Below are 27388 nucleotides of genomic sequence, written 5' to 3' on the forward strand. Positions count from 1 at the left end.
TGTGATCAGAGAAACATCCAATGTAATGCCGTTTTATTCACCCGACTGATACATCCACTCTCATGCCTCTGTGTCTGGTGACAGAACAGTAGGACAACATGGCTTCCAGTCCGGTGCAGTCCGATGGAGCAGCGTGCCCTGGATCCACCGGGGTGAAAGCAGCCGAGATGCATAAATGTTATTTCCCACCCTTGCGTGGCGCCCGTGCACTTTTGTTATGACTGGACAACCATTTTTGGGCAATATCGGCTAGATTTGCTGTTAATGGGGTATTCTTATTTTTGACAGTCATCTGTCTGTGGGATAGGGGATAACTTGATGATTGCTGAGGGTCTTCTCACTGGGGCCCCAGCGATCCTGAGAACTGAACCCCGTCTGAATGGAGTGGTGGTTGATGAGGTGTACCGCCACTCCATCATTCTTTATGGGACCACCAAAGATGGCCAAGTGCTTCACTCTACTGGTCTTTGACAGTTCCCTTAGAATGAATGGAGCGGCGCTGCGCTTCATCATACTCTGTTGTATTCTCACATGGCTATTTAAAGCACCGGTTCTTGGGAACGCTGGGGGCTTGTCTCCCGTTACCGTGCATCCAGTAACTGTCCGTGAAGGGACCTACAGTATGGAAAGAAGTGGGAATGCTCAAATGTGACTGACATCTCTATAAACTTGTCATGGAGAAGCTTTGTTCTGTGGGTTCCTGGTGCTGAGCTTCCCATCACTAGAACAAAGGGACAGAATTGCTCAGCACGGTCTTGCCCTACACCTACTCCAGTGTCGAAGGAAAGCAGCCCTCGGATAACCACTTGTACAGTCATGGCCAAAAGTTTTGAGAATGACACAAATATTAATTTTTACAAAGTCTACTGCTTCATTTTTTCTAATGGGAATTTTTCATATACTCCAGAATGTTATAAAGAGTGATCAGCTTAACAGCAATTACTTGCAAAGTCAATATTTGCCTAGAAAATGAACTTTATCCCCCAAAACACATTTCAACATCATTGCAGCCCTGCCTTAAAAGGACCAGCTAACATCGTTTCAGTGATTGCTCCATCAACACAGGTGTGGATGTTGATGAGGACAGGGCTGGAGATCAATCTGTCATGATTAAGTAAGAATGACACCACTGGACACTTTAAAAGGAGGCTGGTGCTTGGCATCATTGTTTCTCTTCTGTTAACCATGGTTATCTCTAAAGAAACACGTGCAGTCATCATTGCACTGCACAAAAATGGCCTAACAGGGAAGAGTATCGCAGCTAGAAAGATTGCACCTCAGTCAACAATCTATCGCATCATCAAGAACTTCAAGGAGAGAGGTTCCCTTGTTGCCAAAAAGGCTCCAGGGCGCCCAAGAAAGACCAGCAAGCGCCAGGACTGTCTCTTAAAAGTGTTTCAGCTGCGGGATTGGGCTACCGGCAGTGCAGAGCTTGCTCAGGAATGGCAGCAGGCAGGTGTGAGTGCATCTGCACGCACTGTGAGGCGGAGACTCTTGGAGCAAGGCCTGGTCTCAAGGAGGGCAGCAAAGAAGCCACTTCTCTCCAGGAAAACCATCATGGACAGACTGATATTCTGCAAGAGGTACATGGAGTGGACTGCTGAGGACTGGGGTAAAGTCATTTATCTCTGATGAATCCCCTTTTCGATTGTTTGGGACATCTGGAAAACTGCTTATTCGTAGAAGACCAGGTGAGCGCTAGCACCAGTCTTGTCTCATGCCAACTGTCAAGCATCCTGAAACCATTCATGTGTGGGGTTGCTTCTCAGCCAAGGGAATGGGCTCTCTCTCAGTCTTGCCTAAGAACACAGCCATGAATAAAGAATGGTACCAGAATGTCCTCCAAGAGCAACTTCTCCCAACCGTCCAAGAGCAGTTTGGCGATCAACAATGCCTTTTTCAACATGATGGAGCACCTTGCCATAAAGCAAAGGTGATAACTAAATGGCTCAGGGAACAAAACATAGAGATTTTGGGACCATGGCCTGGAAACTCCCCAGATCTTAATCCCATTGAGAACTTGTGGTCAATCATCAAGAGACGGGTGGACAAACAAAAACCTTCAAATTCAGACGAAATAAAAGCATTGATTTTGCAAGAATGGACTGCTATCAGTCAGGATTTGACCCAGAAGTTGATTGAGAGCATGCCAGGGAGAATTGCTGAGGTCCTGAAGAAGAAGGGTCAACACTGCAAATATTGACTTGCTGCATTAACTCATTCTAACTGTCAATATAACCTTTTGTTACAGAAATATAATTGCAATCATATTATGAGTATGTGATAAAAACATCTGACAAACACACATAAAAACCAGAGGCCAGCAGATCATGTGAAAATATAATATTTGTGTCATTCTCAAAACTTTTGGCCATGACTGTACTACTTCTTTGGCTCGATGGTGGGAGCCTCCTTGCAGCCAGAACCCCAGCGATCAAAATGTCTGACATCTCAGAAGCCTTTATAAAGATGGTTACACGTTACCTCTGCCATAGTAATTCACTCCGGGTGGTCTCACAGGAACATGGTGGACACGATTTGAAGGTGATCTCATATTAAGATATACTGTTTCACTCTTTCAATGAGGATACTTGACAACATAATAGGATTTAACGGGGTTTCCCGATGGGGGCCTGGCTCCAGGATAGGTGATGACTCAGTGATTGGTGGTGGTTTGACCAGATGGACCTGCACCGATTGGCAGGACAGGGAATTATTATCCATGACGGGGCATTTTTTTACTCTATTTTACGATGGAGCAAAAGTTTAGACGTCTCACTGCCGGAGAAAGTTTTCTGAAAAAAGCAAGTGCAGCGCTCATGCACAATGCTGCTCCTTTGAAATGGGGATGAAAGTCAGACCTACCCCGATCAACAAGCTGCTGCCTACCCCATGAATATTCTGTGGATAGATGATGACTTTTCACCAGGGAACCCGTTTAACAATTCACAACGTGCTTTGAAAAGTGTCAGCTCTGCTACTATTGTGTATGGTGGGCACAAGATGGTGTAATGGTCGTCTGCTTAGAATGGGAACGAGTTTAATATGATCGTAAAATAACTTGACTTTACCATCCGAGTACGATTGCCATTTTCTCTTGTGCCATAGGAACATAGGAATCTGCCTTTTATGCGAGAGCTGCGCTATCTCTTCTCACTACTGGTCAGTTCTAAGAGGAAATACGTGGACCCTTCCAGGGCAGTGGAGATTCTGAAAGATGCCTTCAAATCCAACGATTCCCAGCAGGTGTGTAATCGAAGAGTTGTGGCCATAGATCCTGCAGAATAGCTTATTAGTAAGGTGCTGGGGCGTTAAGTGGTCGATATCTGCGCCACCACTTGTTTATTTCACCAAACTTGTGTGTATGTGTAGGCTATGTTCACACTGGGTGTTTTTGCTGTGGTTTATTTTATGCAAATTTTAAACTGCTTTCTATAGTACCAGCAAAAGCTTTGAGATTTCAGAAAACTCAAGCGCACAATTACTGTATTTTTCGGATTATAAGACACACTTTTTCCCCCAAAATTTTGGGGGGAAATGGGGGTGCGTCTTATAATGCAGATATACCTTACCAGCCGCGGTGGAGCAAGGTGCCAGGGTCGATACTGGAGGAGGCAAGAGTGGAGCATTGCTGCAGGCTCGGATGAGGGGGTGTCCCAATTTGCGCCACTGCTGGTGTTCAGTTTTGCAGGGGCTCTGCTGACATTTTGTGAAAACCCAGAGCCCCCGTGCTTAAATGGTTAACTGTGCGGTGGACTCCGGGAACATGGCTGCCGGGGCATGCGCAGATGGACATATCGGCAGCAAGATCTTGGGAGGTGAGATCCCAGCGCTTAGCCCCCGCACCACCAAACACCCGCAGCGGAGCACATCGGAACATCCCCTCATCCCAGCCTGCTGTGTGCAACAACGCTCCACTCTTGCCTCCTCCAGCAGCGACCCTGGGCCCCCTCTTCACCGCAGCCACCACCCCCAGTAAGGCCTGTTTCACACTTCAGTTTTTTGTCAGTTAAAATCCGCCAAAATGGCGGAAAGCGGATCCGTTGCTAAACTGATGTGAACGGATGCCACCGGACCGTTTTTTTGACGGATCCGATGAATGAAGAATTTTAAAGGAACCGCAGCCCAGAGAGAAAGAGAGAATTTTTTTTCCAGCCGCCAGAACAGACTTTAGGGTTAATTTTCAGGCTGAGTGAAGTCTTTCGGGCATGCACAGTGTGAAGTGCGGATCCTGTCACCCAAAAAAACGTTACATTCTCCGTTCGGGCATGTCGGTGGACGTCAAAATTTTGGCGGATCCGCAAAAAAACGGATCCAACGGATGGCCATCCGTCAAGATCCGCCGGTAATGAAACTCAATAGGGAAAAAAACGGATCCGCCAAGCAAAATGGCAGATCCGGTTTTTTTTTGCAAAACGGCGGATCTTGACTGATGGACAAAAACTGAAGTGTGAAACAGGCCTAAGCAGTAAGACGCATGGAAGCACCACCAGTATATAAAAAGAAAAAGTTTTTTCCTGTTTTTCTCCCAAAATTTAGGGTGCATCTTATAATCCGCAAATTAAAGTATTTTTTTTTCCTGACTGAATTGGAAAACTGCTGTGTCTTTGAAAACTGCAGAATGTCACTTCTTTCAGTGTTTTTGCAGCATTTTTTCACCCATAGAAAGCAATAAGTAAGTGTAAAAACTTAGCAAAAAACGCAGGTATCAAGTTTTGCTGCATTTTCGGTGCAAAAACGTCAGGAAGTTACATCATGTTTTTTTGTGCATTAAACTTTATCAGCATGCATAACGCAAGTGTACCTAAAAAAAAAAAAAAAAAAGCAGAAAACACAGTAGGGCTGTGTGCCCACGATGCGATTTTTAAGCGTTTTTGCCGTGATTTTCGGCGCGAAAACGTTTAAAAATCTTGTACATGACGCCCCCCATGCATTCCTATGGCATTCCGCACATGCTGTGCTAATGCTGCGCTTTTTCCGCGGCGGAATCGCATCGCGGAAAAAATCGCAGCATGATCATTCTTTTGTGCGAAATCGCAAAGAATTGCCGCGATTCCGCACCCATAGGAATGCATGAGAATCGCTTACTTCCCGCATGTGGCTATGCCCACCATACCCCTGTAAAAAAAAGAATAAAAAATCGGGGTATATTTACCTTCCGGCGTCACACGCAGCCTTCCCGAGCCTCAGCGTTCCCAGCGATGCCTTGCGGCACGGTCCTGTGATGACGTAGTCTCGCGAGATCGCTACAGTAACGCGAGACCAACGTCATCACAGGTCTCGCAAGGCATCGCTGGGAACGCTGAGGCCTGGGAAGGCTGCGTGTGACGCCGGAAGGTAAATATACCCAGATTTTTTTTTTTTATCATTTTTAACATTTTATCTTTTACTATTGAGGCCGCATAGGCGGCCTCAATAGTAAAAAGCTGGTCACACTTGTCAAACACTATGTTTGACGAGTGTGACCAACCTGTCAATCACTTTCCAAGCGATGCATCAAATCGCTTGTAAAGTGCTTGAGAAAATCACGGTAAAATCGCAGTGAAATCGCTCGGAAAAAAACGCGCGATTTCTGGGAAGGAGTCCGGTTTTCATTGTGCGTTTTAAAACGCTACGTGGGCCCATAGCCTAAGACCTGCTTTTTCTAAGCAGCTTGTTTACTGTCAAGAAAGCAGGTTTTGCCTGCAGGAAAAAAAACAGCAAAATCACACACAGCCTTAAAGGGGCTTTCTACTCTCAGATTACAGTACCTGCCTGTCACCTCTCCTGACATAACTCTTATGTGGCTCCTCTGTAACGCCTCCTGAAAATGTATGAATGAATTGACACCTGTGTGTCCCTGCACTCTCAGGCACTGTAGGTTAGCACAGGACACAGGAGGATAACATGTCGCTGCTCCTAAGCCAATGCTTGTCTGCAGACAAGCCAGCAGGAGACTATAGTAGGTGCTGGGGTTGCAGATGCACCCAGATCCTGTATTTTAGGGCATCCAAAAGGTCACTTCTTCTCAAGTGAGAAGTGCAATGCTATCACCGACCCACGATAGTTGGCGGACCTTACTCCGCCGTGAGCCAGGCTTAGTCTTATCGCCAGCCTTATTTGCAGCGTCATTAATCTGTTCCTCCTTCTTTCCTGTAGCAAGATGTCAGTGAATTCACACACAAGCTGTTAGATTGGCTGGAAGACGCTTTCCAGATAAAAGCAGAGGAAGAAAGGTGAGCTCTTACTACATATGGGAATGCATGAAGCCCCGATCCGGGTCATACGTTTTCATTCCAAAATGCAACAGATTATAGTCATTATAACGTTACATGATGAAAAGGAAAACGAACGTCAGAAACCTGGAAAATCATCAGCCAAGCGACAAGGCTGTGACCCCATACAACCTCTTCAAGGGTCTCTCACTTGGGACAACCTTTTTATTTTTTCTTCTTAGAGGGGCCCTGTGACAATAAGCTGTTCACACTGTGTCCTGTTGAGAGCCCAAGCGATTAGCTGTAATTTGTGGGAATTTGGGAAACATATTATGTCCTCACTTTCGAAACAGCACCTCCACAGGGGAAACTAAGCATTACACATCGCCCATTCACTAATGGTTTGTCTGTGAAATACGGGACAAGTCCTAATGTGGGCGAGTCGCTGTTTGGGTCCCCTCTTCATTCTAATGTATTAAACTGAGACGAAAACATTGGTAAAGTGTGTGATTTCAGGCTAGTGCGTGTTTTGTGAGTGACCGGATGTAGACCCCTTTGAGCACTGCTGTTACTGGTTGGCCCATACAGATGAGTAGTACTTTCCTCAGAGACTTCGGTTTCTGGACACCGGATACATAACTCTGAGAAGTGGCAAATAGCGTGAACCCCCTCCTATGTGTGATCTACATGTATCGTAGATTACACGTCGGGTGCATGGAGCGGGCTCAGGAGCGGAGCCTGCCCCAGTCTGCAAGTTATACAGCTGACGCCTGCCTCTAATAGCAGTGATCAGCACCAGCTCCAGACACTGCTGTCTGATCAATGGATTAACCTCAATCTCTGAAGGTGACATTTAAGTGGTGCAAATTGTAGCCTGACCCTTACGGCATCCATCGCTTCAGCACTCCCATAAGGTCCAGCTTGAGCCTTTGCTTCTTAGGAGATCGTTTCTTCTTTATATTGCACTACTTTAAGTATTGCAGTATAAAGAACAAGGGAGAACAGGATAATGATCACAGGTTCAATTTCCCTAAAGAGACATTAAAGTAAAAATTAAGAAAAAAAAAAGTCTGTGTAAAAATAAGAGGAAAATGTAAAAGTTTAAACCCCTCTTTTCCTAGTTCATAAATTATTTTTTTTTATTTGGTATCTCACATGCGTAAAAGTCTAGTCTATAAAAAAATCTAAAATGAATGTTGTATGCTGTAAAACGTAAAACGTGAAAAAAAGGCAATGAAAATTGGATGTTTGCCAAATGGTACCACTAGACACAAGATCTCACCATGCAAAAAAGTAAGTCCTCGCAGCGCTCCATACAGTACCACGATCACTTTAGTGTTCATCCCTCTGCCGTCCCCACGGCAGCAGATGTGATCCCTCGCCCTGTCAGTATGGTGACCGGTACATTCCCCTCCTATGTGGTTACCAATGATTATTCGCAGCCGGCTATCACTTTTGCTCCTGTAATTCGCTTTTTCACTGTTTGATAATTCAGTCGAGGTCCCTGTTCCTGCCCTTGGGCTGTGAACATTTCCTGATCATTGAGGAGCCAAGTGACACACCATTACACTGGCGGCTAGAGGGACAATTTAGCAGCCATGACACATCACAGCCTTCATCTGCCCTTCAAGGACATCCTTTCCCTGAACTTTGTTATTAGTGGTTACCTTGCAGTAATAATAAACTCTAGGACGATGGCTGCATCCAGCTGATTTTCTAATAATTTTTCCAATGGGTGCCGCTTTACAGAAATCCTAGATTGTGCTCGTCTCTCTGTTAGGGGTCCACCACAGACTCTTCCCTCCGCAGGCTGGAAACGCTGCGCAGAACATTGTTTCCTCCTCCTGACCTGTTATGTGGATAGGCTCGTCATGCTGAGTGCAGATCTTCGGGGGGTTACACCCTAATCACAATGCAAAAAATTGATAAAATTCCTTTTATCCTGCTCATGTTCAGATAAAGAGGTTATCAAGTGCCTGTGGCTCCTCATGTGCATGCCTCCCGCTAGCTGTCATGCACTTGTCATATTCTAATTAATTAGACATGGTGCACCCATGTCAGTAGGGCTGACATCTCCTCTGGTGGAAATGATGGACCCCATTGTGAGACCCTCCAGACGACGTATTGTAAGTAGATCTTATCATGGAGCTGATGTCTGTGGGCGGACTGTAGCTGGAAGCGCAACGTGGGCGACCTATTTGTGTTGTGCTTAATAATTCTTGGCTTACTTGTAAGAGTCTCCTATGATAATATGAAGGAATATAAACAAGTGGACAATCCATATTTATAAATTATGGATTTTTACATTTTATTTTTTGTTGTCAGAGATGGAGAAAAGCCAAAGAACCCAATGGTGGAGCTGTTTTACGGTCATTTCCTGGCAGTGGGCGTGCATGAAGGTTGGTGTATTTCTCTTTCTTACTTAAAATTAATTCCACATCATTTTACAGATATAATCATTGCTGTCCCCATTGGGGCTCATAATATAATTTCCAATATGTCTTTTGAGTTTGGAGTGTGGGAGGAAACTGGAGAACCCAGAGGAAACACAGAACATATAAACTGTTTGTTGTCCTTGTTGAGATTTGAACCCAGGACCCCAGCGCTGCAAAGCAACAGTACTAAGGCTGGTTTCACACTTGAGTTTTTTTGCGCTGCATTTTTGCGCATAAATGCGCATGCGTTTTTTTTCCTATACTTAACATGGGTGCGCATAGTCATGCATTTGTACGTGGTTGTATGCGCATGCGTTTTTTTGTAGTGTGCGCCCGGGCGCACAAAATTCATCCTGTTGCATTTTTTGTGCGCCCAACCTGTGTCAAAAAAACGCATGCGCACAAAATTCACCCAAAAACACATTATAGTCTATGGGTGCGTTTACGTGCGCATGGTTATGCGCACGTCAGAGCAAAGAAAAAAAAAACGCATGCTTTTTTTGTAAAAACCATGTGCAAAAAACAAGAAAACGCATGATGCGTTTTCTATGCGTGTTTGCACTGCACACGCAGCGCAAAAAAACGCAAGTGTGAAAGTAGCCTAACTACTGAGCCACTGTGCAGTGTGTGCCACTGAGCCATCACGGTTGCACTGTATTGAACACTATTACATATTGTTATTCTTTGCAGGGCTCTCCACAAAGATCTAAATCTTTACCATATAACAGTTTGTAAGAAAGGGTTTCTCCAGGATTATTTCCTGGGACAACCCCTATTCCAAATATGTTGTTGGGGGCGACAAGGTTGTGTATTTTAATTTCTAAGGGTGCATTCACACATCTGTGTGAAATATCAGAGTGCTGTCCGTTTTTCTTTTGCTTATCGGACACCACTCGGACCTATAGTTTCACAGATCCATTCACACATCCATGAAATTCCTGGATCCAACATTAAGATCCATGAAATTCAGAGCATGTGCTGTTGGGATCTAATGTTGAAAGTGTTGTCCGGTCTAAACTGAAAAGTCTGCCGGACTCTCTGCCGGACTCTCTCTGCCGGACTCTCTCTGCCGGACTCTCTCTGCCGGACTCTCTCTGCCGGACTCTCTCTGCCGGACTCTCTCTGCCGGACTCTCTCTGCCGGACTCTCTCTGCCGGACTCTCTCTGCCGGACTCTCTCTGCCGGACTCTCTCTGCCGGACTCTCTCTGCCGGACTCTCTCTGCCGGACTCTCTGCCATGTCCTCAGCTCACGCATTGTAATAAATTCCTGCAAAAAAAACCCATGTGGATAATCCCCTAGTTAATTGCATCTGTGCCCTGAACGCGCAGATTCAATGGCGTGCTTATAAAGGAGGTATGATATTTTCCAGGTTGATGTGTCTTGTCTCTGACGTCTGATTGTTTCTCGCCAAGGAAAGAAATTTGAAAACACGGAGATGTTTGGGCAGTACCCTCTCCAGGTGAACGGCTTTAAAGACTTACACGAGTGCCTGGAGGCTGCGATGATCGAGGGAGAAATTGAGTCATTGCATTCAGAGAACTGCAGCAAGTCTGGTCAGGAGGTGAGCGCACAATAATACAGTGATACATTGTTTCCGTGTTATGTAGGTGTGAGTAATATGAACCATACAGCATGTAATATAGTGTGCCAGAAGTCACATTTAAAGGGCTCGTTCACTAGTGGACCGCCACTTCTTAAATGCTAAAATGGCCTTAATAAGATGATCTGTCTGATGGAAGTGTAAAGGCTGCAGACGATCAGCAGCCGCAGATTGGCTGCAGCACGCATGTGATATCAGTGTCACGTAACCACCAAGAGAAACAGCACCAATGTCGCTGACATGGAAGGTGGATACGTGTTATTTATTTTTTGTATGTAGAAGGCACATGTATTAGGAAAGTGCATTAACGTAAAGGATTGTCATCAATCAGGTCAATCATCTGCTAGTGGCGGAAAGAGGCTACCAAAAACCCCTCTAAATGGACTTGGCCTGTCTGCATTACATGGCTTCATCGGTCCCAATGTAAACAGTGTAATGCTTCATTTCACCTGTAGGGATGCTGCAGGGCTAACCACCTCCTGAAATCCAAAGATTTAAATTTGGCTTCTGCCGGTGGCAACTTTAAGTGTAGTAAGATGGCAGCAATGGGGGCAATTGTTGGACCCAGCTGCAATGATGATGTATTAGCTCCGTCACGTGGGGGACGATAGGTGGAGTGAGCACTCTCCTCTTGGATACCTTGGATGCTGTTGATTGCGGCAGGTACTGAATGGCCAGAATCGCTGGTATCTGCAGTCCTGGGGTCTTGAAGCAGGGTGTCAGCAGTATTTCTCTATCGCTTCATTGGGGGACACAGGAACCTTTGGGTGTATGCTGCTGCCACTAGGAGGCTGACACTATGCAAAACTATGCAAATAAGAAAGTTAGCTCCTCCTCCGCAGTATACACCCCACCGACTGGCGTTCAATTACTCAGTTTAGCTTAATGTCAGTAGGAGGTGGACACAGGTCTTTCATTAGACCCTTATCTACCTCAGTGTGCGTTGTTTCTTTACAGGTTCCGGAGGGATACAGAGTGAAGAGTCACATCTGTACTCCCACAAAGAGACTGCGTACGGCGTGTACTGCCACCCCGTATCCTCATATGTCTACCGGCCAGGAACACGTATGCGTGTTTGCCTTCTGTCTCTCACCCACTCGCCTACCAGAGCCTGTTGGTGGATGGAGACACGGTCTGCAACTGGAAACTGGGTAAGTCAGGACTGCAGGAGCTACGTATCAGCCGGCTGAACCCCTCTCTACTTCCCATGATAGTAATCCCCCTGGGCGGTGGGGAACGGGCAAGCTTCCTTAAGTGGCATTACCTGTATTTAGCGTTCTCAGCGCCAGCGCCGCGAAACTGCGGTTCTCTTTAGACCTCCGCGCCGCCCCGCGCTCTCCGGCGGCCGCCATTTCTAATCCAGGCCCCGGCTTCAGTTTGGGCCTAGTTCTGAGGCGAGGCCACGCCCCCGTTTTCAGGCGGGCTTTTTCTTCTGAGGAACAGTCCCGCCCGCCGCGTCTCTGAGGGCTAGAGGCGTCGCAGGGGCCCGCCCACTCCTCCCAGTATAGGAGGGAGTGTAGTTTTCTTATGCTCCTGACAGAGCGGTTAGCTCCGCCCCCTCTCTGGTGAGCTGATTCCCGCCCACAGCATTCAGGAGCGCGTTTTTACCTCACAGTTTTTCTTCAGCCTGTGAGCTGCTCGTCTCCGCTTCAGCGTGCTGTGTACACAGGTTCCGTGAGTAGCTCTGTGCTGCAGACTGACACCCTCCTCAGCTCTCCGTCCCCTAACCGTCTGGCACTGTTAGTGGGTTAGCTCATAATGTCTAATTCTAAACCAATTCGCTCTGCTTCTTCCTCTGTGGTAGTCAGTCATTTTGCATGTTCTTCTTGCAAACGCAAGTTTCCATCAGGTCAGTCCTCTCCCCTCTATCAGGACTGCAGCAAGCCCACTGAACCCACCGCCCAGGAGCCCCCGGATGTCCCTAGTGAGGTTGAGGCCCCTATCCCAGGGTGGGCTTCCTCTCTGTCTCAATCTGTGGCGGATCTCACCAAGGTGTCCCAGACCTTGGTGTCCGTACTGGATAAGTTGCCACTACAGACTTCTGCAGGACCCAGCAGGTCACAGGATGCTCCGGTCGAGCCTGTTAGGGTATGTGCACACGTTGCAGAAAATTTCTGCACAAAAACCTGAATCCCTTCCCAGAAACCGCATCTATTTTTCCGCGGCGTTTTTTGCGCGGTTTGATGCGTTTTTGATGCGTTTTTTACCGCAGCGGTTTCTAAAAGCATGGGAGAAGCCTAAACCGCGGAAAAAAACGCAAAATTAATGTGCATGCTGCGTTTTTACCGCGATGCGTTTTTTTCGCGGCAAAAAACGCATCAATGTGCACAGAAAGTGCAAAATGCATAGAAATGACTGTGCAGCTTATTTTTAGCAGTTTTATAGCGGTTTTATAGTGAAAACCGCGGTAAAAACCGCTAAAAAAACGCTGTGTGTGAACACAGCCTTAATATTAGCCGCAAAAGAGCCAGACGGGAGCACTGGTCCGGTTCCTCTTCCCGTTCCGCATCGCCCCATAGTCCGTCCAAACAGCCTCCCTTATCAAGATCTTCCTCCCCTGAGCCAGGCGAGACTTTCTCGGATGGACCCTCCGAGGATGTTTTGGAGCTGGACTCGTACCAAATCACTGATATGAGGGATATAGTTCAGAGCCTCACTGCAGCGATTAACCAGTCCTTCAATATCAAAGATTCTCCTGCGGAACCCGCGGACCAGGAGGTTTCTTTCAGACGGTCGAAACCACATTCCAAGGTCTTCGCTCATCATTCATAGTTCCAGAAAATTCTTTCCAGAGAGAGAGAAAATCCGACCAGGAGTTTTCAAAGAGGAAAAAGCCTTGGGGTGTTATATCCTTTCTCGCCGGAACTCATTGCAGACTGGTCAGCTTCACCGACCATGGACCCTCCGGATTCAAGACTGTCTAACAGCACGGTCCTTCCGATTTCTGGGGGAGCATCTCTAGCAGACACTAATGACAGAGTCATAGAATCTTTTGCTAAGTCAGCCTTCGAAGCGGCGTCTTCTGTTCTAAGCCCGGCTTCGCTTCTACTTGGGCTTCTAAGGCCATAGCGAAATGGGCTAAGGACCTCTGCCAAGGCATTTTGGCTGGAGACCTGCCCCACGCAGCTGGCGGATCTCGCCGACCAAATTTCGCATGCAGGCGAATATTTGGTCTCTGCCTCCCTGGATGCTGCATCCTGCACAGCTCAGGCATCAAGCAACTTGGTGGCTATTAGGCGCACAGTTTGGCTTAAGGCTTGGCAAGCGGACTTATCGTCAAAAAGTCTCTCACCAGTTTACCGTTTCAGGGATCGCGTCTTTTCGGCGATAGGCTGGACCAGATCATTAAGGATGCCACTGGGGGCACAAGCTCCCTTCTTCCCCAGTCTAAATCTCGTCAGCCTCCTCCGAAACGTCAGTTTCGACCCTTTCGGCCTTTTCGTCGCTTCACGACAGCAGATACGTCTTCCCACCAGCAGAGGCCTCAACCGCGCCAAGATAGGAAAAGTCTCCTTTAGGCCCACTCCTTCCTGGCGGTCTCATTCTTCCCAGGGTAGATCTACCAGACCTAGACCTGGAAGAGCTTCCTCTGCATGACTAGAATCAGAACACCGGAGCATACTCCCAGGTGGGCGGCCGTCTTCTTGCCTTCAGGGACGTATGGCTTGCCTCGGTGGAAGAATCTTGGGTCAGGGAAGTTGTATCTTCAGGATACAAAATAGAATTTGTTTCTCGTCCTCGGGATCGATTCTTCAAATCCCGAAAGACCCCGCCCAGGTTCCGGGTTTCTTTACAGCCATCGACTCTCTTCTGAAGTCGGGAGTGATTGTTCCAGTACCAGAAAAAGAGCGCTTCACAGGTTTCTATTCGAACCTGTTTGTAATGCCGAAAAAAGGAGGCACGGTTCGGCCCATTCTGGACTTAAAACTACTGAACATAAGGGTCCGTCTGTGACATTTCAGGATGGAGTCCCTTCGTTCAGTAATCGCTTCCATGGAGGCACAAGAATTCCTGTGCTCCATAGACATTCAAGTCGCCTATCTACATGTCCCAATCTTCCTGGGTCATCAAAAATTCCTGCGTTTCGCGATACATCAGGATCACTTTCAGTTTGTTGCCCTGCCTTTTGGGCTCGCCACCGCCCCCAGGGTTTTTACAAAAATCATGGCAGCGTTGATGGCCATTTTGAGGTTCAGAGGTCTCGTGCTCTTCCCGTACCTTGACGACATCCTCATCAAAGCTCCATCCTTGCCCCAGACTCTCGAAAGTCTGACCATTGTCTGCGACACTCTTGCTCGATTCGGGTGGATCATCAATACAAAGTCCTGCCTTGTTCCAACACAACGCCTTGTGTTTCTAGGCATACTTTTCGACACTCGTCAGGCAAAGGTCTTCCTTCCCGACGACAAGAGAGTAACTCTTTGGCGGGATGTTCGTTTGCTTCATTTCCTTCCGATCAGCCATGAGAGTTCTAGGGAGGATGGTTGCAATTTCGGAGGCGATTCCCTTCGCCCAATTCCACTCAAGACCGCTTCAGCGGGCCATTCTGTCGCAGTGGAACAAGTCTGTCTCCTCACTGGATCTTCCAATTCGACTCTCATTTCAGGTCAAGCTGTCCCTCAATTGGTGGCTAACATCTCCTCTTATCGCCCAGGGCCGATCGTTCCTTCTGGTACATTGGCAAGGGGTGACGACAGACGCCAGTCTTCTGGGCTGGGGCGCAGTGTTTCGCCATCTCACAGTACAGGGCCGTTGGTCAAGGCAGGGAGTGACTCTTCCGATCAACGTCCTAGAGATACGGGCTATTTTCCTGTCCCTAATTCATTGGGACAAGCTGCTCAAAGGTCTGCCAATCCGGATTCAGACGGACAATGACACAGCGGTGGCATATATCAACCACCAGGGAGCCAGATGGCCGAGGTATCCAAGATACTTCATTGGGCAGAAATGTCAGTCCCAGCGATATCCGCCGTACACATTCCGGGTGTGGAAACCGAGGCCGCCGATTTTCTCAGCCGCAAAGGCCTCGTGGCAGGGGAATGGTCCCTGCATCAGAAAGTCTTCCAACAGATTTGCCTTCATTGGGGTACTCCGGACGTGGATCTAATGGCGTCACGTCTGAACAAGAAAGTTCCATGGTTCGTATCCAGGGCCCGCGATCCTCTCGCGGTGGGCGCCGATGCTCTGACCATTCCTTGGTCACATTTCGCTCTCCCCTATCTGTTTCCTCCTCTTCCTCTTCTTCCCAAGCTGTTGAAGATCAAGGCAGAAGGGGTACCAGTCATCCTCATCGTGCCGGATTGGCCCAGAAGGTCTTGGTTTGTGGACATTGTTCATCAACCTTCTCGCGGACGCTCCTTGGACACTTCCAGCCAGACCAGATCTGCTGTCTCAGGGTCCGATTTACCACCCCAATTCTCGGTCGCTCAATTTGGCGGCGTGGCCATTGAGACCGCGGTACTGAAAAAGTCAGGGTTTTCAGATAGGGTAATTCACACAATGATCCGGGCTAGGAAGCCTTCGTCTTCCAAAATATACTATAGAACGTGGAAAGCCTATTTTCGTTGGTGCGAGTCCAATCGCGTTCCGCCAATGTCTTTCTCGCTCCCTTCTATTCTAGCATTCCTCCAGGTAGGCCTGGACAGGTGTCTGGCCCTAAAGCTGGAGTCACACATAGCGACTTACCAGCGATCCCGACAACGATATCAACGTTGGATCCCTGGGATCTCAATTTAGTCCTAATGTAGAGGCTCTACAAGGTTCCCCCTTTTAGCCTCTCAAGGAGGTTTCTCTATCTCTTCTCTCTTGGAAAGTGGCCTTTCTAGTGGCCATTACTTCCATCCGACGTGTCTCGGAGTTGGCAGCTCTTTCTTGTCAACCTCCTTTTTTAGTGATTCACCAAGATAAAGTTGTTCTACGGCCTCCGCTGTCCTTTCTTCCCAAGGTGGTATCTGCTTTCCACTTGAATGAAGACATCGTTCTACCTTCTTTCTGCCCGGCTCCAGTTCATCCGTGGGAACGCTCCTTGAACAGACTGGACCTGGTCAGGGCGACGAAGGTCTACTTGGCTAGAACCGATGCGTTCTGGAAGACAGACTCTCTTTTCGTCATCCCAGATGGGGCTCGAAAAGGCTTGTCTGCCTCCAAGGTGGCTATTGCGCGCTGGATCAGATCGGCTATCTTAGAGGCTTACAGGATAAAGAACAGAGTGCCCCCCTTCTGGGATTAAGGCTCACTCCACTCGGGCAGTGGGCGCATCCTGGGCGGTGCACCACAGGGTTTCTGCGATGCAGCTTTATAGAGCTGCAACCTGGTCCTCTGTTCACACTTTTGTAAAATTTTACAAGGTCCACACCTACGCTTCGGCGGATGCCAGCCTAGGAAGAAGGATCTTGCAGGCGGCGGTGGTGAGTCCGCTGACCTGATGGAAGTTTGTTTCCCACCCCAGGGACTGCTTTGGGACGTCCCATGGTTCCTGTGTCCCCCAATGAAGCGATAGAGAAAGCAGGATTTTTAGTTGCTTACCGTAAAATCTGTTTCTCGGAGCCTTCATTGGGGGACACAGCACCCTCCCATGTTTTCAACTTCTGTGCTTTGTTCTATGTAATATAGTTCTAGTTGAATTGTTGGTTTACTTTATAATCTATTGCTTCTCCTACTGCTTTCTCACTAACTGAGTAATTGAGCGCCAGTCGGTGGGGTGTATACTGCGGAGGAGAAGCTAACTTTCTTATTTGCATAGTGTCAGCCTCCTTGTGGCAGCAGCATACACCCCATGGTTCCTGTGTCCCCCAATGAAGGCTCCGAGATGCAGATTTTACGGTAAGCAACTAAAAATCCTGTTTTTACTGCTGACTCCCATCGTGGATTGCACAGGCTCAACGCTGGCCAGAACTGTGTAGCAGATTGCGGTAAATGACCTATTATCTGGTCCTACAGCTACATCAATAAGTTTATCATCTTGAATAAGTAGAGTTCCTATATGTTTATTTTTTTATATTTGAGGCCAAAAACCCAATTTTTCTAATATAAAGTGGAATTTTTGTTTAAAGCAACAGTAAACCTTGGATAATAAAAGTAAACTGAAGCCCTTACTTGTAGTTTTTAAAGAACCTTGCAGAGGTTTTTGAACAGGTTATGTGCCCCTATAGCAAACAGTAAGGGAGGGCTCCTTCTGTAGCCAGCTACCTTACAGCCAAGATAGGCCTGATATGTGTGGCTAATTTCACAGAACAGTCGTGCTGTAATATGAAACTTAATGTTAACAAATGTCATATTACAGACTGCATACTTTATTGTGATAAACTATGTCAACATGGCTGTATAATTCTTTCTTGAAAGTTTAACTTGAACTCAGCCCACCGAGCCTGATTGACAACTCCAAGTGTCCCTCCTCTCTGCTGAGTTCTCTTATTGCTCAGTACAAGCTGCATCTATAGAAACAATGTTTCAGATCCGTTCTCACACGCATAAGACACGCTTGTGTCGGAGGCTTCTCCAGGGACCACCATCTCATATTTCGTCATATTTGATGAGGAAAAATGCAGCGCTTTTTACGTCAAAACAGATGTGAAGAGAGCCTGCATCATGGGATCAGAGAAACCACGTTAACATGGTTGTGATGCTGTTGCGTCCGTCATAGGACGGTCCCAGCCATGTCATCGTTTCTATTAGGATGCTTTTGTCATTCCTCCTGCTGCAGTATTGTGTCAGTGTACAGAAAAAATTGCACAGTAAAGCCGATCAGAACTATTTGTTACGGATCATTCCACCTCCATAATGTCAATCAGTGATGACTCCAGTTGGGACAGAGCTGCTAACACTCTGCATTCTAGTAGAAGTCCATGTAGTTGTGAGATCTCCATAGACTGATTATTTGATTGGGTTCTTCGTCTCCCATCTTCTCTGTCCCTCATGGCTCGCTCTTTCTTTCTCTGCCCTTCAGCACTGGTTTACAGAGCTCCCGCCCGTCCTGACGTTTGAACTTTCCAGGTTTGAGTTTAATCAAACTTTAGGAAGACCGGAGAAGATCCACAACAAGCTGGAGTTCCCTCAGTGTTTGTATATGGACAGGTATGTAAGCGCTGCCGTCATGTCGCTGCTCTGACTTCATACACTGTCTTTTCTTACGGTGCATTTCCACTGTCCGATAATCTGTAATGAACGCTCCTCTATCCCCCGATAGCATGGCTAAACAGGCTTCCAATTACACATTGTAGTAACAAGATGCTCCTTTATTTGGTGAAATGGTTTATAAGCTTACTTTACCATTTCTGCACCACCCATAGACTTTAAATATGTAGGCGGTCCGGCTTCTACTCTGCTGTGAGTCCCCATAGAGAAAGCTGAGTTTATTCACGTTTGTGCTTTCTCCATCGGTGTATGTACAGTGACACAGTAAAACAAAGTGCTGGCATCGCCTCTTCCCCTATACATAAGTCATGTGATCACTTTGTATAAAGAGGGATCAGGAGCTGCTGGGACATGAGAGCCAGGAGGCAGCATTCCCCCTGCAACTGGGGATAATATACCAGCCTTAGTTACAAGGGAAATAAGAGGCAAATTTGGAGTCCTCACTCAACCAGTGGAAGCAACTCTCTGGATCAAAACTACCTTCAAGGTGCAAATAAAGATATTGATATGCCATCCCCCCCCAGCAAGTAATCTTTTTATTGTTCTTTTTATGACCTTATTGGTGGGGCACAATATGTGAAATATGACAATAATATTACAATTTTAAATATGTTTTAGTGGTCCCTTGTGGTCATAAAAAAAGTCAAAAACAGACGTATTTCCATTATTTCTTTATCGCCTTATTGGGGGACACAGAATACCATGGGTGTATGCTGCTGCTGCTAGGAGGCTGACACTATGCAAAAACAAGAAAATTAGCTCCTCCCCGGCAGTATACACCCACCGACAGGCACCAAGCACCTCAGTTTTGTGCTTAGTGTCTGTAGGAGGCGGACCGGGATCTCCCCAGATCCGCAGTTATTAATCCAATTTTTCCTTTCAGGGTTTAGTTTGAACTTTTTAATCCTTTCTTCTTTTATCTTTTAGGTTTTTTTTCCGTTGGGAAACAGGGTATACTTATCACCCTGATTTCCTATATCATGCGGCTGAGCGAGCAGTGTGGTGTCACCCACATCGCAACTCTCAGTACCGCAGGCAGGACTTTTCCCTATCACCTTCCGGTGATAAGGGTTGTGGACAGGTGGCTGGTCCTTGCCGAATCCCCCTCCTCACCCCTCTCTCGGGACAGGGCTGAGAGGAAGACGGCGATTGCAGGTGGTTCAAGCCGTCTTCTGCAGGATGCGGGTACAGAGGACTCCCTTCCCCCCAGCGGCCTGCCGTTTCCCCGTGGGCCCCTGTGGTCATCCTCTTCAGGGACGTCAGGTAAGTGCCTGTACGTTCCCTCCGGCCCCGCATAGGCTTCAGTGCATGGGAGAAGTTGGACCTTGGGATTACAGGTCCACAGTTTTTGAATCTCCCGCCCTTTCTGCCTGCCGCGCGCTCACACAGCTGTTTGCGTCCCTTCCGTTCCCCTCTTCTAGTCAGGGAGACTCTGCGGATCCCTTCACTCACCGCAGCAGCGTCGCAAGCAGGGGACCGCTGTCATATTGCTCCCTGAGCGCGGTATGTCGGGGTAGGCATGGGGTTGCGGCGCCGGCGCCGTCACTTTCACTTTCCCCTCAGCGAGGGGAATCTCTCTGCTCCCTCCTCCCTTCCTGAGCGCGCTCTTTTCAGCGCGCCCTTTCTAGCCCATCACAGGGCTTCTTTCTCTTTGAGATGCCAGCCTCCCCTCTCTGTCATGCCCTCTCCGTCGCTGTTAGCCAATCACGGCGCAGCCGCTAAGCTCCGCCCCCATCTTCCAGCACAAGGATTTCCTGGTTTTTCACTCCTTCCTGCGCTGCTTGGGGGACACTTCGGCGTTTCTTCTGCTGCTCGCACAGAATCTCGGTAGGCTCTGCTCTGGGACAGGGATTAGCTCTCCTCGGCAGTTATTCCCTAATTTCTGCAGGCCATTCAGTGCAGTTCACTTATGCCCAACCCTTCAGGGGATCTCTGCTTCAGGCCCACCGCTACCTATTACGCCTGTGCGCGCTGTAAAAAGAAGTGGGCATCGGGTCAGTCGTCCCCATTCTGCCCCCCCTGCAGTCCTTCCAATATGTCAGCATCTCAGGAACGCACAGAGTCCCGGGCGGAGGGCGCTCTTCCCTCCTCTCTCCCCCCGGAGTGGGCCGTTACAATGTCACAGTCTGTTTCTGACTTGACAAAAGTATCACAGTCGCTGGTCCAGGTCTTAGAACGATTACCTCAGCTATCCTCAGCCACCTCTGCCCCGACCACCTCTCGGGGTGAGTCGTCCGCACCTGACCGCGACCTTCAGAGAGACAGACAGGGAAGGACTTCTAGGAAGCGGGCTCTGTCCACTTCGTCTTCGAGCTCGCAGGGCCCTTCCGCTCCCAGGCCTCCTTCTCCTTCCTCGGATGACAGCCTTCAGTCAGGCGATGATTCTCATTCGGAAGCTAGCTCAGAGGAGAACAGTGTTTCTAAAACGCGGGACATGGTCGATAGTCTTATTGCAGCTATCTTCCAAACACTAAAACTTAAACGGGATGAGGCTCCAGCTCAGGAAAGCTCTGTTCTCCTTAGACGAGCCAGACCTCCGTCCCGAACCTTTCCCAATCACAACGATTTCGATACTACCTTATCCAAACACTGGGAGCGCCCTGAGCAACGTTTCTCAGGCCGCAAGTATTTGGACGTTCTGTACCCCTTTGACGCAGAACTGCTCTCAAAGTGGTCCAAGGCTCCAGTGGTAGATCCTCCAGTATCCCGGATAGCCTCTAAAACAGTGCTCTCTCTGCCAGACGGGGCATCGCTCAAAGATCCTACTGACAGGCAGATTGAATCTCTGGCTAAGTCTATCTTTGAGGCATCTGGCGCCTCTCTCTGCCCTATTTTCGCATCCGCCTGGGTGGCGAAGGTCATTTCCGCTTGGGCAAAAATTCTTCGCAGAGGCATCTTAGCGTCAGCTCCTCAAGACGAATTGGCAGATCTTGCAGATCAGATTAACCAGGCGGGATAATACCTTTTGGCCGCCTCCTTGGACGCGTCCGGCTGCGTAGCAAGGGCTAACAGCAACATAGTAGCTGTACGCCGAGTCCTTTGGCTAAAGTCATGGAATGCGGATACTACTTCGAAAAAGTCGCTTACCAATCTGCCATTCCATGGCTCTAGGCTCTTTGGAGCAAAGCTGGATCAGATAATTTCCGATGCCACTGGAGGTAAAAGTACTTCGCTTCCCCAGTCTCGACCAAAACGTCCCTTCAACAGAAGGGGGTTTCGACCATTCAGGCCCTTTCATCCCTTCTCTGCCACGGAGAGAGCCACTCAACAGGATCGGCCGCCTGCCACCAGGGAGCGGGATCAGAGGAAACCTTCCTACAAACTCGCTCCTCGCTGGAGATCTAGAGGATAATATTCCAGATCTGCAGGAGCCAATTCCAGCAGATTTTCGTCTAAGTGACGGGTCACCCCCACCTGGAATTTCTTCCAGGGTGGGCGGCAGACTTTCCTTTTTCGCGGATGCTTGGCTGTCCGTTGTAGACGACGCTTGGGTCAGAGAACTCGTCGCATCCGGTTACAAAATCGAATTTGCTTCACTCCCGAACAGGCGGTTTTTCCGGTCTCGGCCTCCGCGACAGCGGGCCCAGATTCCGGGTTTTCTGCAGGCCATTTCCTCCCTTCTTTCCGCCGGAGTCATTGTTCCCGTTCCCTCAGACGAACGGTTTTCCGGGTTCTACTCCAATCTCTTTGTAGTCCCGAAGAAAGACGGCTCTCTTCGTCCTATTCTGGACCTCAAATTGCTCAATCGCCACGTGAAGATTTTTCATTTCAGGATGGAGTCTCTTCGGTCGGTGATTGCTTCCATGGAGCCCGGGGAATTTCTCTGCTCGGTGGACATTCGGGATGCCTATCTGCACATTCCAATATGTGTGCAACATCAGAAGTATCTTCGATTTGCGTTTCAGGGAGACCACTTTCAGTTCACAGCTCTTCCTTTCGGCCTGGCTTCAGCGCCCCGGGTTTTCACGAAGGTGATGGCGACCGTCATGGCCATCCTTCGCTCCAGAGGGATCCTCATCATCCCTTATCTGGACGATCTTTTGATCAAGGGTTCGTCTCGCCATGACTGTCTCCGGAGCCTTCAGATAACCCTGGACACTCTCAGCCGCCTAGGTTGGCTGGTCAACAAGGAGAAGTCCATTCTGATCCCCACCCAGCGTCTGACCTTTCTGGGTATGGAATTCGACACGGAGCTAGCCCGTGTTTTTCTTCCAAAGGAAAAGTTTACAACTCTGTCCAAGGGCATCAGAACTCTCAAGAGGCCTGCTCCCATTCCCATTCGGTTCTGCATGAAGGTCCTGGGGAAGATGGTGGCCTCCATGGAAGCAGTGCCCTTTGCGCAGTTTCACCTTCGCCCCCCTCCAACTGTCTCTGCTTTCAGCCTGGGACAAGACCACGATGTCCTTGGACCGTCCTATTCGGCTTCCTCTCAGAGTGAGGCAGTCTCTCACTTGGTGGCTACGGCCAGCGTCAGTTCTCCAAGGGAGGTCCTTCCTTCCGCCTCAGTGGCAAATCATCACCACCGATGCGAGCCTTCTAGGATGGGGAGCCGTGTTCCATCAGAAAGCGGCCCAAGGCCGCTGGAAGCCACAGGAGTCTCTCCTTCCAATCAATCTTTTGGAGATCAGGGCAATTTTCCTGGCCCTTCTTCATTGGCAGCCCCTCCTCTCCGGCAAGCCGGTCCGTATTCAGTCGGACAACGCCACGGCCGTGGCGTACATAAACCATCAGGGGGGCACGCGCAGCAAACAAGTAATGTCAGAAGTGGCTAAGATATTACGCTGGGCAGAACGTTGCGTTCCGACAATCTCCGCCGTCCATATTCCGGGGGTGGAAAATTGGGCAGCCGACTTTCTGAGTCGCCAGGGCCTAGCGTCCGGCGAATGGTCCCTGCACCCCGCGGTTTTCTCTCAGATATGCGACCGTTGGGGCACCCCGGATGTCGATCTCATGGCATCTCGGATGAACCACAAGGTGCCGCAGTTCGTAGCCAGGTCCAGGGACCCTCTAGCCGTCGCATGCGACGCACTGGTGACTCCGTGGTCCCAGTTTCAACTTCCGTATCTGTTCCCGCCTCTGGCATTGATCCCTCGGGTGGTCAAAAAGATAAAATCGGAAGGCGTACCAGTGATTCTAGTCGCTCCAGATTGGCCAAGACGGCCTTGGTACGCGGAACTGGTCAACATGCTCGCGGATGTTCCCTGGAGGCTTCCGGACCGTCCAGACCTTCTCTCGCAAGGCCCCCTTTACCACGAGAATTCTCAGTCTTTGAGTTTGACGGCATGGCCGTTGAGACCGCAATTCTGAAGGAATCAGGTCTGTCCAGTCAGGTTATTCAAACTATGATCAGAGCCAGGAAACCAGCCTCTTCCCGCATTTACTATAGGTACTGGAAGGCTTTTTTCCGTTGGTGCGATGATAGAAAAGTCTTCCCAATGTCTTTTTCTATCCCGTCTATCCTGGGGTTTCTTCAGGCTGGGTTAGACGCGGGTCTGTCCCTCAGTACGCTCAAGGGCCAGGTTTCCGCTCTCTCTATCCTCTTCCAAAGAGAGCTAGCTTCTCTACCACAGGTCAAGACCTTTCTACAAGGGGTTTCCCACGTGGCTCCCCCTCATCATTCGCCAATAGACCCGTGGGATCTCAACCTCGTTCTTAGCGCGCTCCAGAAGGCGCCGTTCGAGCCTCTCCAGGACATTCCTTTGTCCCTTCTCTCTTGGAAGGTCACCTTTTTGATCGCCATTTCATCCATCAGAAGAGTTTCTGAATTGGCGGCCTTGTCATGTCGTTCCCCTTACCTCATTCTCCATCAGGACAAAGCCGTCCTCAGGCCCGTTCCTGCTTTTCTTCCAAAGGTGGTTTCCGCTTTCCATATCAATGAGGATATCGTCCTTCCTTCTTTTTGTCCGGCTCCATCTCATCCTCTTGAGAAGTCTCTCCACAAACTGGACGTAGTTAGAGCCCTGCGTGTCTATCTTGCCAGGACCTCTTCCTTTCGTCTGTCCGATTCCTTGCTGATCATCTCTGAAGGTCGCCAGAAGGGCCTTCCGGCTTCCAAATCCACGATCGCTCGCTGGATTCGTTCTACCATTCTAGAAGCGTATCGTCTTCAGGAAAAGCGGCCCCCTCCGGGAGTAAAAGCTCATTCCACCCGGGCTGTGGCGGCTTCGTGGGCTGCTCGTCACCAGGCCTCGGCCATGCAAATTTGCAAGGCTGCAACCTGGTCATCTTTGCACACCTTCACGAGGTTCTACAGGGTTCATACCCAGGCTTCGTCTGATGCTGTGGTTGGTAGGAAGGTTCTGCAGGCGGCGGTGGCTCACCGGCCGACCTGAGCCTTTGGGTTATTTTCGTTCCTTTTTGCTGTTCCCACCCTTGGGACTGCTTTGGGACGTCCCATGGTATTCTGTGTCCCCCAATAAGGCGATAAAGAAAGATGGATTTTTGGTTCTTACCGTAAAATCTCTTTCTTGGAGCCTTCATTGGGGGACACAGCACCCTCCCTGTTTAAGTTGTACCGTGTTGGGTCTTAGAGTCCCTTGTTGGGTTGGTACATATGGTTCGAGTTTTTCTCGTTGCTTCTCCTACTGCTTTTTCACCAACTGAGGTGCTTGGTGCCTGTCGGTGGGTGTATACTGCCGGGGAGGAGCTAATTTTCTTGTTTTTGCATAGTGTCAGCCTCCTAGCAGCAGCAGCATACACCCATGGTATTCTGTGTCCCCCAATGAAGGCTCCAAGAAAGAGATTTTACGGTAAGAACCAAAAATCCATCTTTTTCCTCCGATATCGGCGAAAAAAAACTAAAACTAAAGCATCATGTTTCACGAAATAAAGACTCAAAAATTACTTGACTATCCGAACGAGAAAAAATGTTAACTCTTTAAAACACATGTGCAAGTAAAAGCTCACAAAAAATAGAACAAAAAAATACATGTTAGGAACGGGTTAATGAATCATAGAATGGTAGAGTTGGAAGGGACCCCCTGGGTCATCTGGTCCAACCCCCTGCTCAAGTGGTTTGTTATAATCTGTATTGTTAACTTCAATAAAAATATCGAATTAGAAAAAAAAAAAAAAAAAAGTTGAAGTACAAAGACAAAAGGGCCTGTAAAATTCAATTATAAAAATATATATTTTTAATCTCAGATACATGCACTTTATTTTTTTCGTTTACGTTTTCAACCACTTTAAATGTTGTTCTCAGCAGCACAGTGTAAACATGAAATGTGCTGCCCGTGATAGTGTATGCACTTGGAAAAATCGCACCAATTCTCATTCTGTGCACATGAATGTTAGTAAAACGACTGCTATTAAAGGCCGCTGATCTGTAGTTTGCCGACCGGCCAGCGTAAATGAACCTCTAGCATAAAATTGCAAATAACGTGTAATTGTTTTTTGTTTGTTAGGTATATGCACAAGAATCGGGAAATCACCAGGATAAAACGCGATGAAATCAAGAGACTCAAGGAGCACCTTACAGTTTTACAGCAACGGCTAGAAAGGTATCCATGCCCAAAGCCCCACTTTATAGCTCTCGGACAATGACTCTTGCAGAACTGCTTTTCGCAGATGTCATAGACACAAGGTAAAAGTGACGCTCGCCACGGACGTCTCCAAAATGATGTATTCTACTACAAATTGCAATACCACAGTGTTCAGCAGACGCCCCTGTTCCTGCATTACGATGCTGTATAGGAGACGATGGTGTTTACTGTGGAATTGCAATATAAAGTAGAAGTGATCAGATGATCACTGGTTTATATCCACTTAGGGGACTGACGGAAAGAACAGTATATATTAAAAAAATATATATTAAAATTGAGAAATGGTAAAAATTTGAATTACATTTATCTATCTATCTATCTATCTATCTATCTATCTATCTATCTATCTATATATATATATATATATCTGTCTCCCAAGTTTGTAAAGTCGTATCTATCAACATATAAAATTCATTAACCCGATTGCATTTTTTCTTTTCAGTGTTGGGGAAAAAAAATACAATCAAAATGTATCTACTCCAAAATTCAATAAAAATGTCAGCTACAGGCGCAAAAAGCAAGGCCTGTTAGCTGGAAAAGGCATTGTGGGTCCGGAACGTGGCAACACAACCAAATTTATTTTAGTTTCTGTTTTTTGTTTTACCATTGTAAAAAACAAAAAAAGCGTAGTGCCCCTGTAAACATACTGATCTACTGAACTGGAGAGTCGTCATGCCAGCTCGTTTTCGTTGCACAATGATTGCTGTAAGAACAAATATATATATATATATATATATATATATATATATATATATATATATATATTTATTAGCTGAAGAGCCCGGCGCTGCCCGGGCATAGTAACTAACTGTGGTTAGTTATAGCAAATTATAATTATCCCATAGGCCCGTGCCCATATACCCATCATACATATCCTCCATCCCATAGTCCCATGCCCATATACCCATCATACATATTCCTCATCTCATAGCCCATAGTCCCATGCCCATATACCCATCATACATATCCTCCATCCCATAGTCCCATGCCCATATACCCATCATACATATTCTTCATCTCATAGTCCCGTGCCCATATACCCATCATACATATCCTCCATCTCATAGTCCTGTGCCCATATACCCATAATACATATCCTCCATCCCATAGTCCTGTGCCCATATACCTATAATACATATCCGCCATCCCATAGTCCCGTGCCCATATACCCATCACACATCCTCCATCCCATAGTCCAGTGCCCATATACCCATCACACATCCTCCATCCCATAGTCCCATGCCCATATACCCATCACACATCCTCCATCCCATAGTCCCATGCCCATATACCCGTCATACATATTCGCCATCCCATAGGCCCGTGTCCATATACCCATCATACATATCCTCCATCCCATAGTCGAGTGCCCATATACCCATCACACATCCTTCATCCCATAGTCCCATGCCCATATACCCATCATACATATCCTCCATCCCATAGTCCCATGCCCATATACCCATAATACATATCCGCCATC

The 27388-nt window shown here is 47.9% G+C and overlaps 1 protein-coding gene across 1 annotated transcript in view; it reads left to right on the plus strand.

Annotated features, from left to right (window-relative positions):
- Positions 1–27388, plus strand: part of LOC141078717 (ubiquitin carboxyl-terminal hydrolase 25-like) — a 64845-nt gene that overhangs the window by 4955 nt on the left and 32502 nt on the right. The window contains exons 2-7 of the mRNA XM_073565211.1: positions 3109–3246; positions 6139–6215; positions 8520–8593; positions 10044–10192; positions 18177–18304; positions 25768–25863. Of these exons, the coding sequence (XP_073421312.1) occupies positions 3130–3246; positions 6139–6215; positions 8520–8593; positions 10044–10192; positions 18177–18304; positions 25768–25863 (641 nt within the window). The 5' untranslated portion in view covers positions 3109–3129. The remainder of the gene's footprint in view (positions 1–3108; positions 3247–6138; positions 6216–8519; positions 8594–10043; positions 10193–18176; positions 18305–25767; positions 25864–27388) is intronic.

This window comes from Dendrobates tinctorius, unplaced genomic scaffold (assembly GCF_039654945.1).
Source record: "Dendrobates tinctorius isolate UK_male_01 unplaced genomic scaffold, ASM3965494v1 ptg000586l, whole genome shotgun sequence".
Lineage (NCBI taxonomy): Eukaryota > Metazoa > Chordata > Amphibia > Anura > Dendrobatidae > Dendrobates > Dendrobates tinctorius.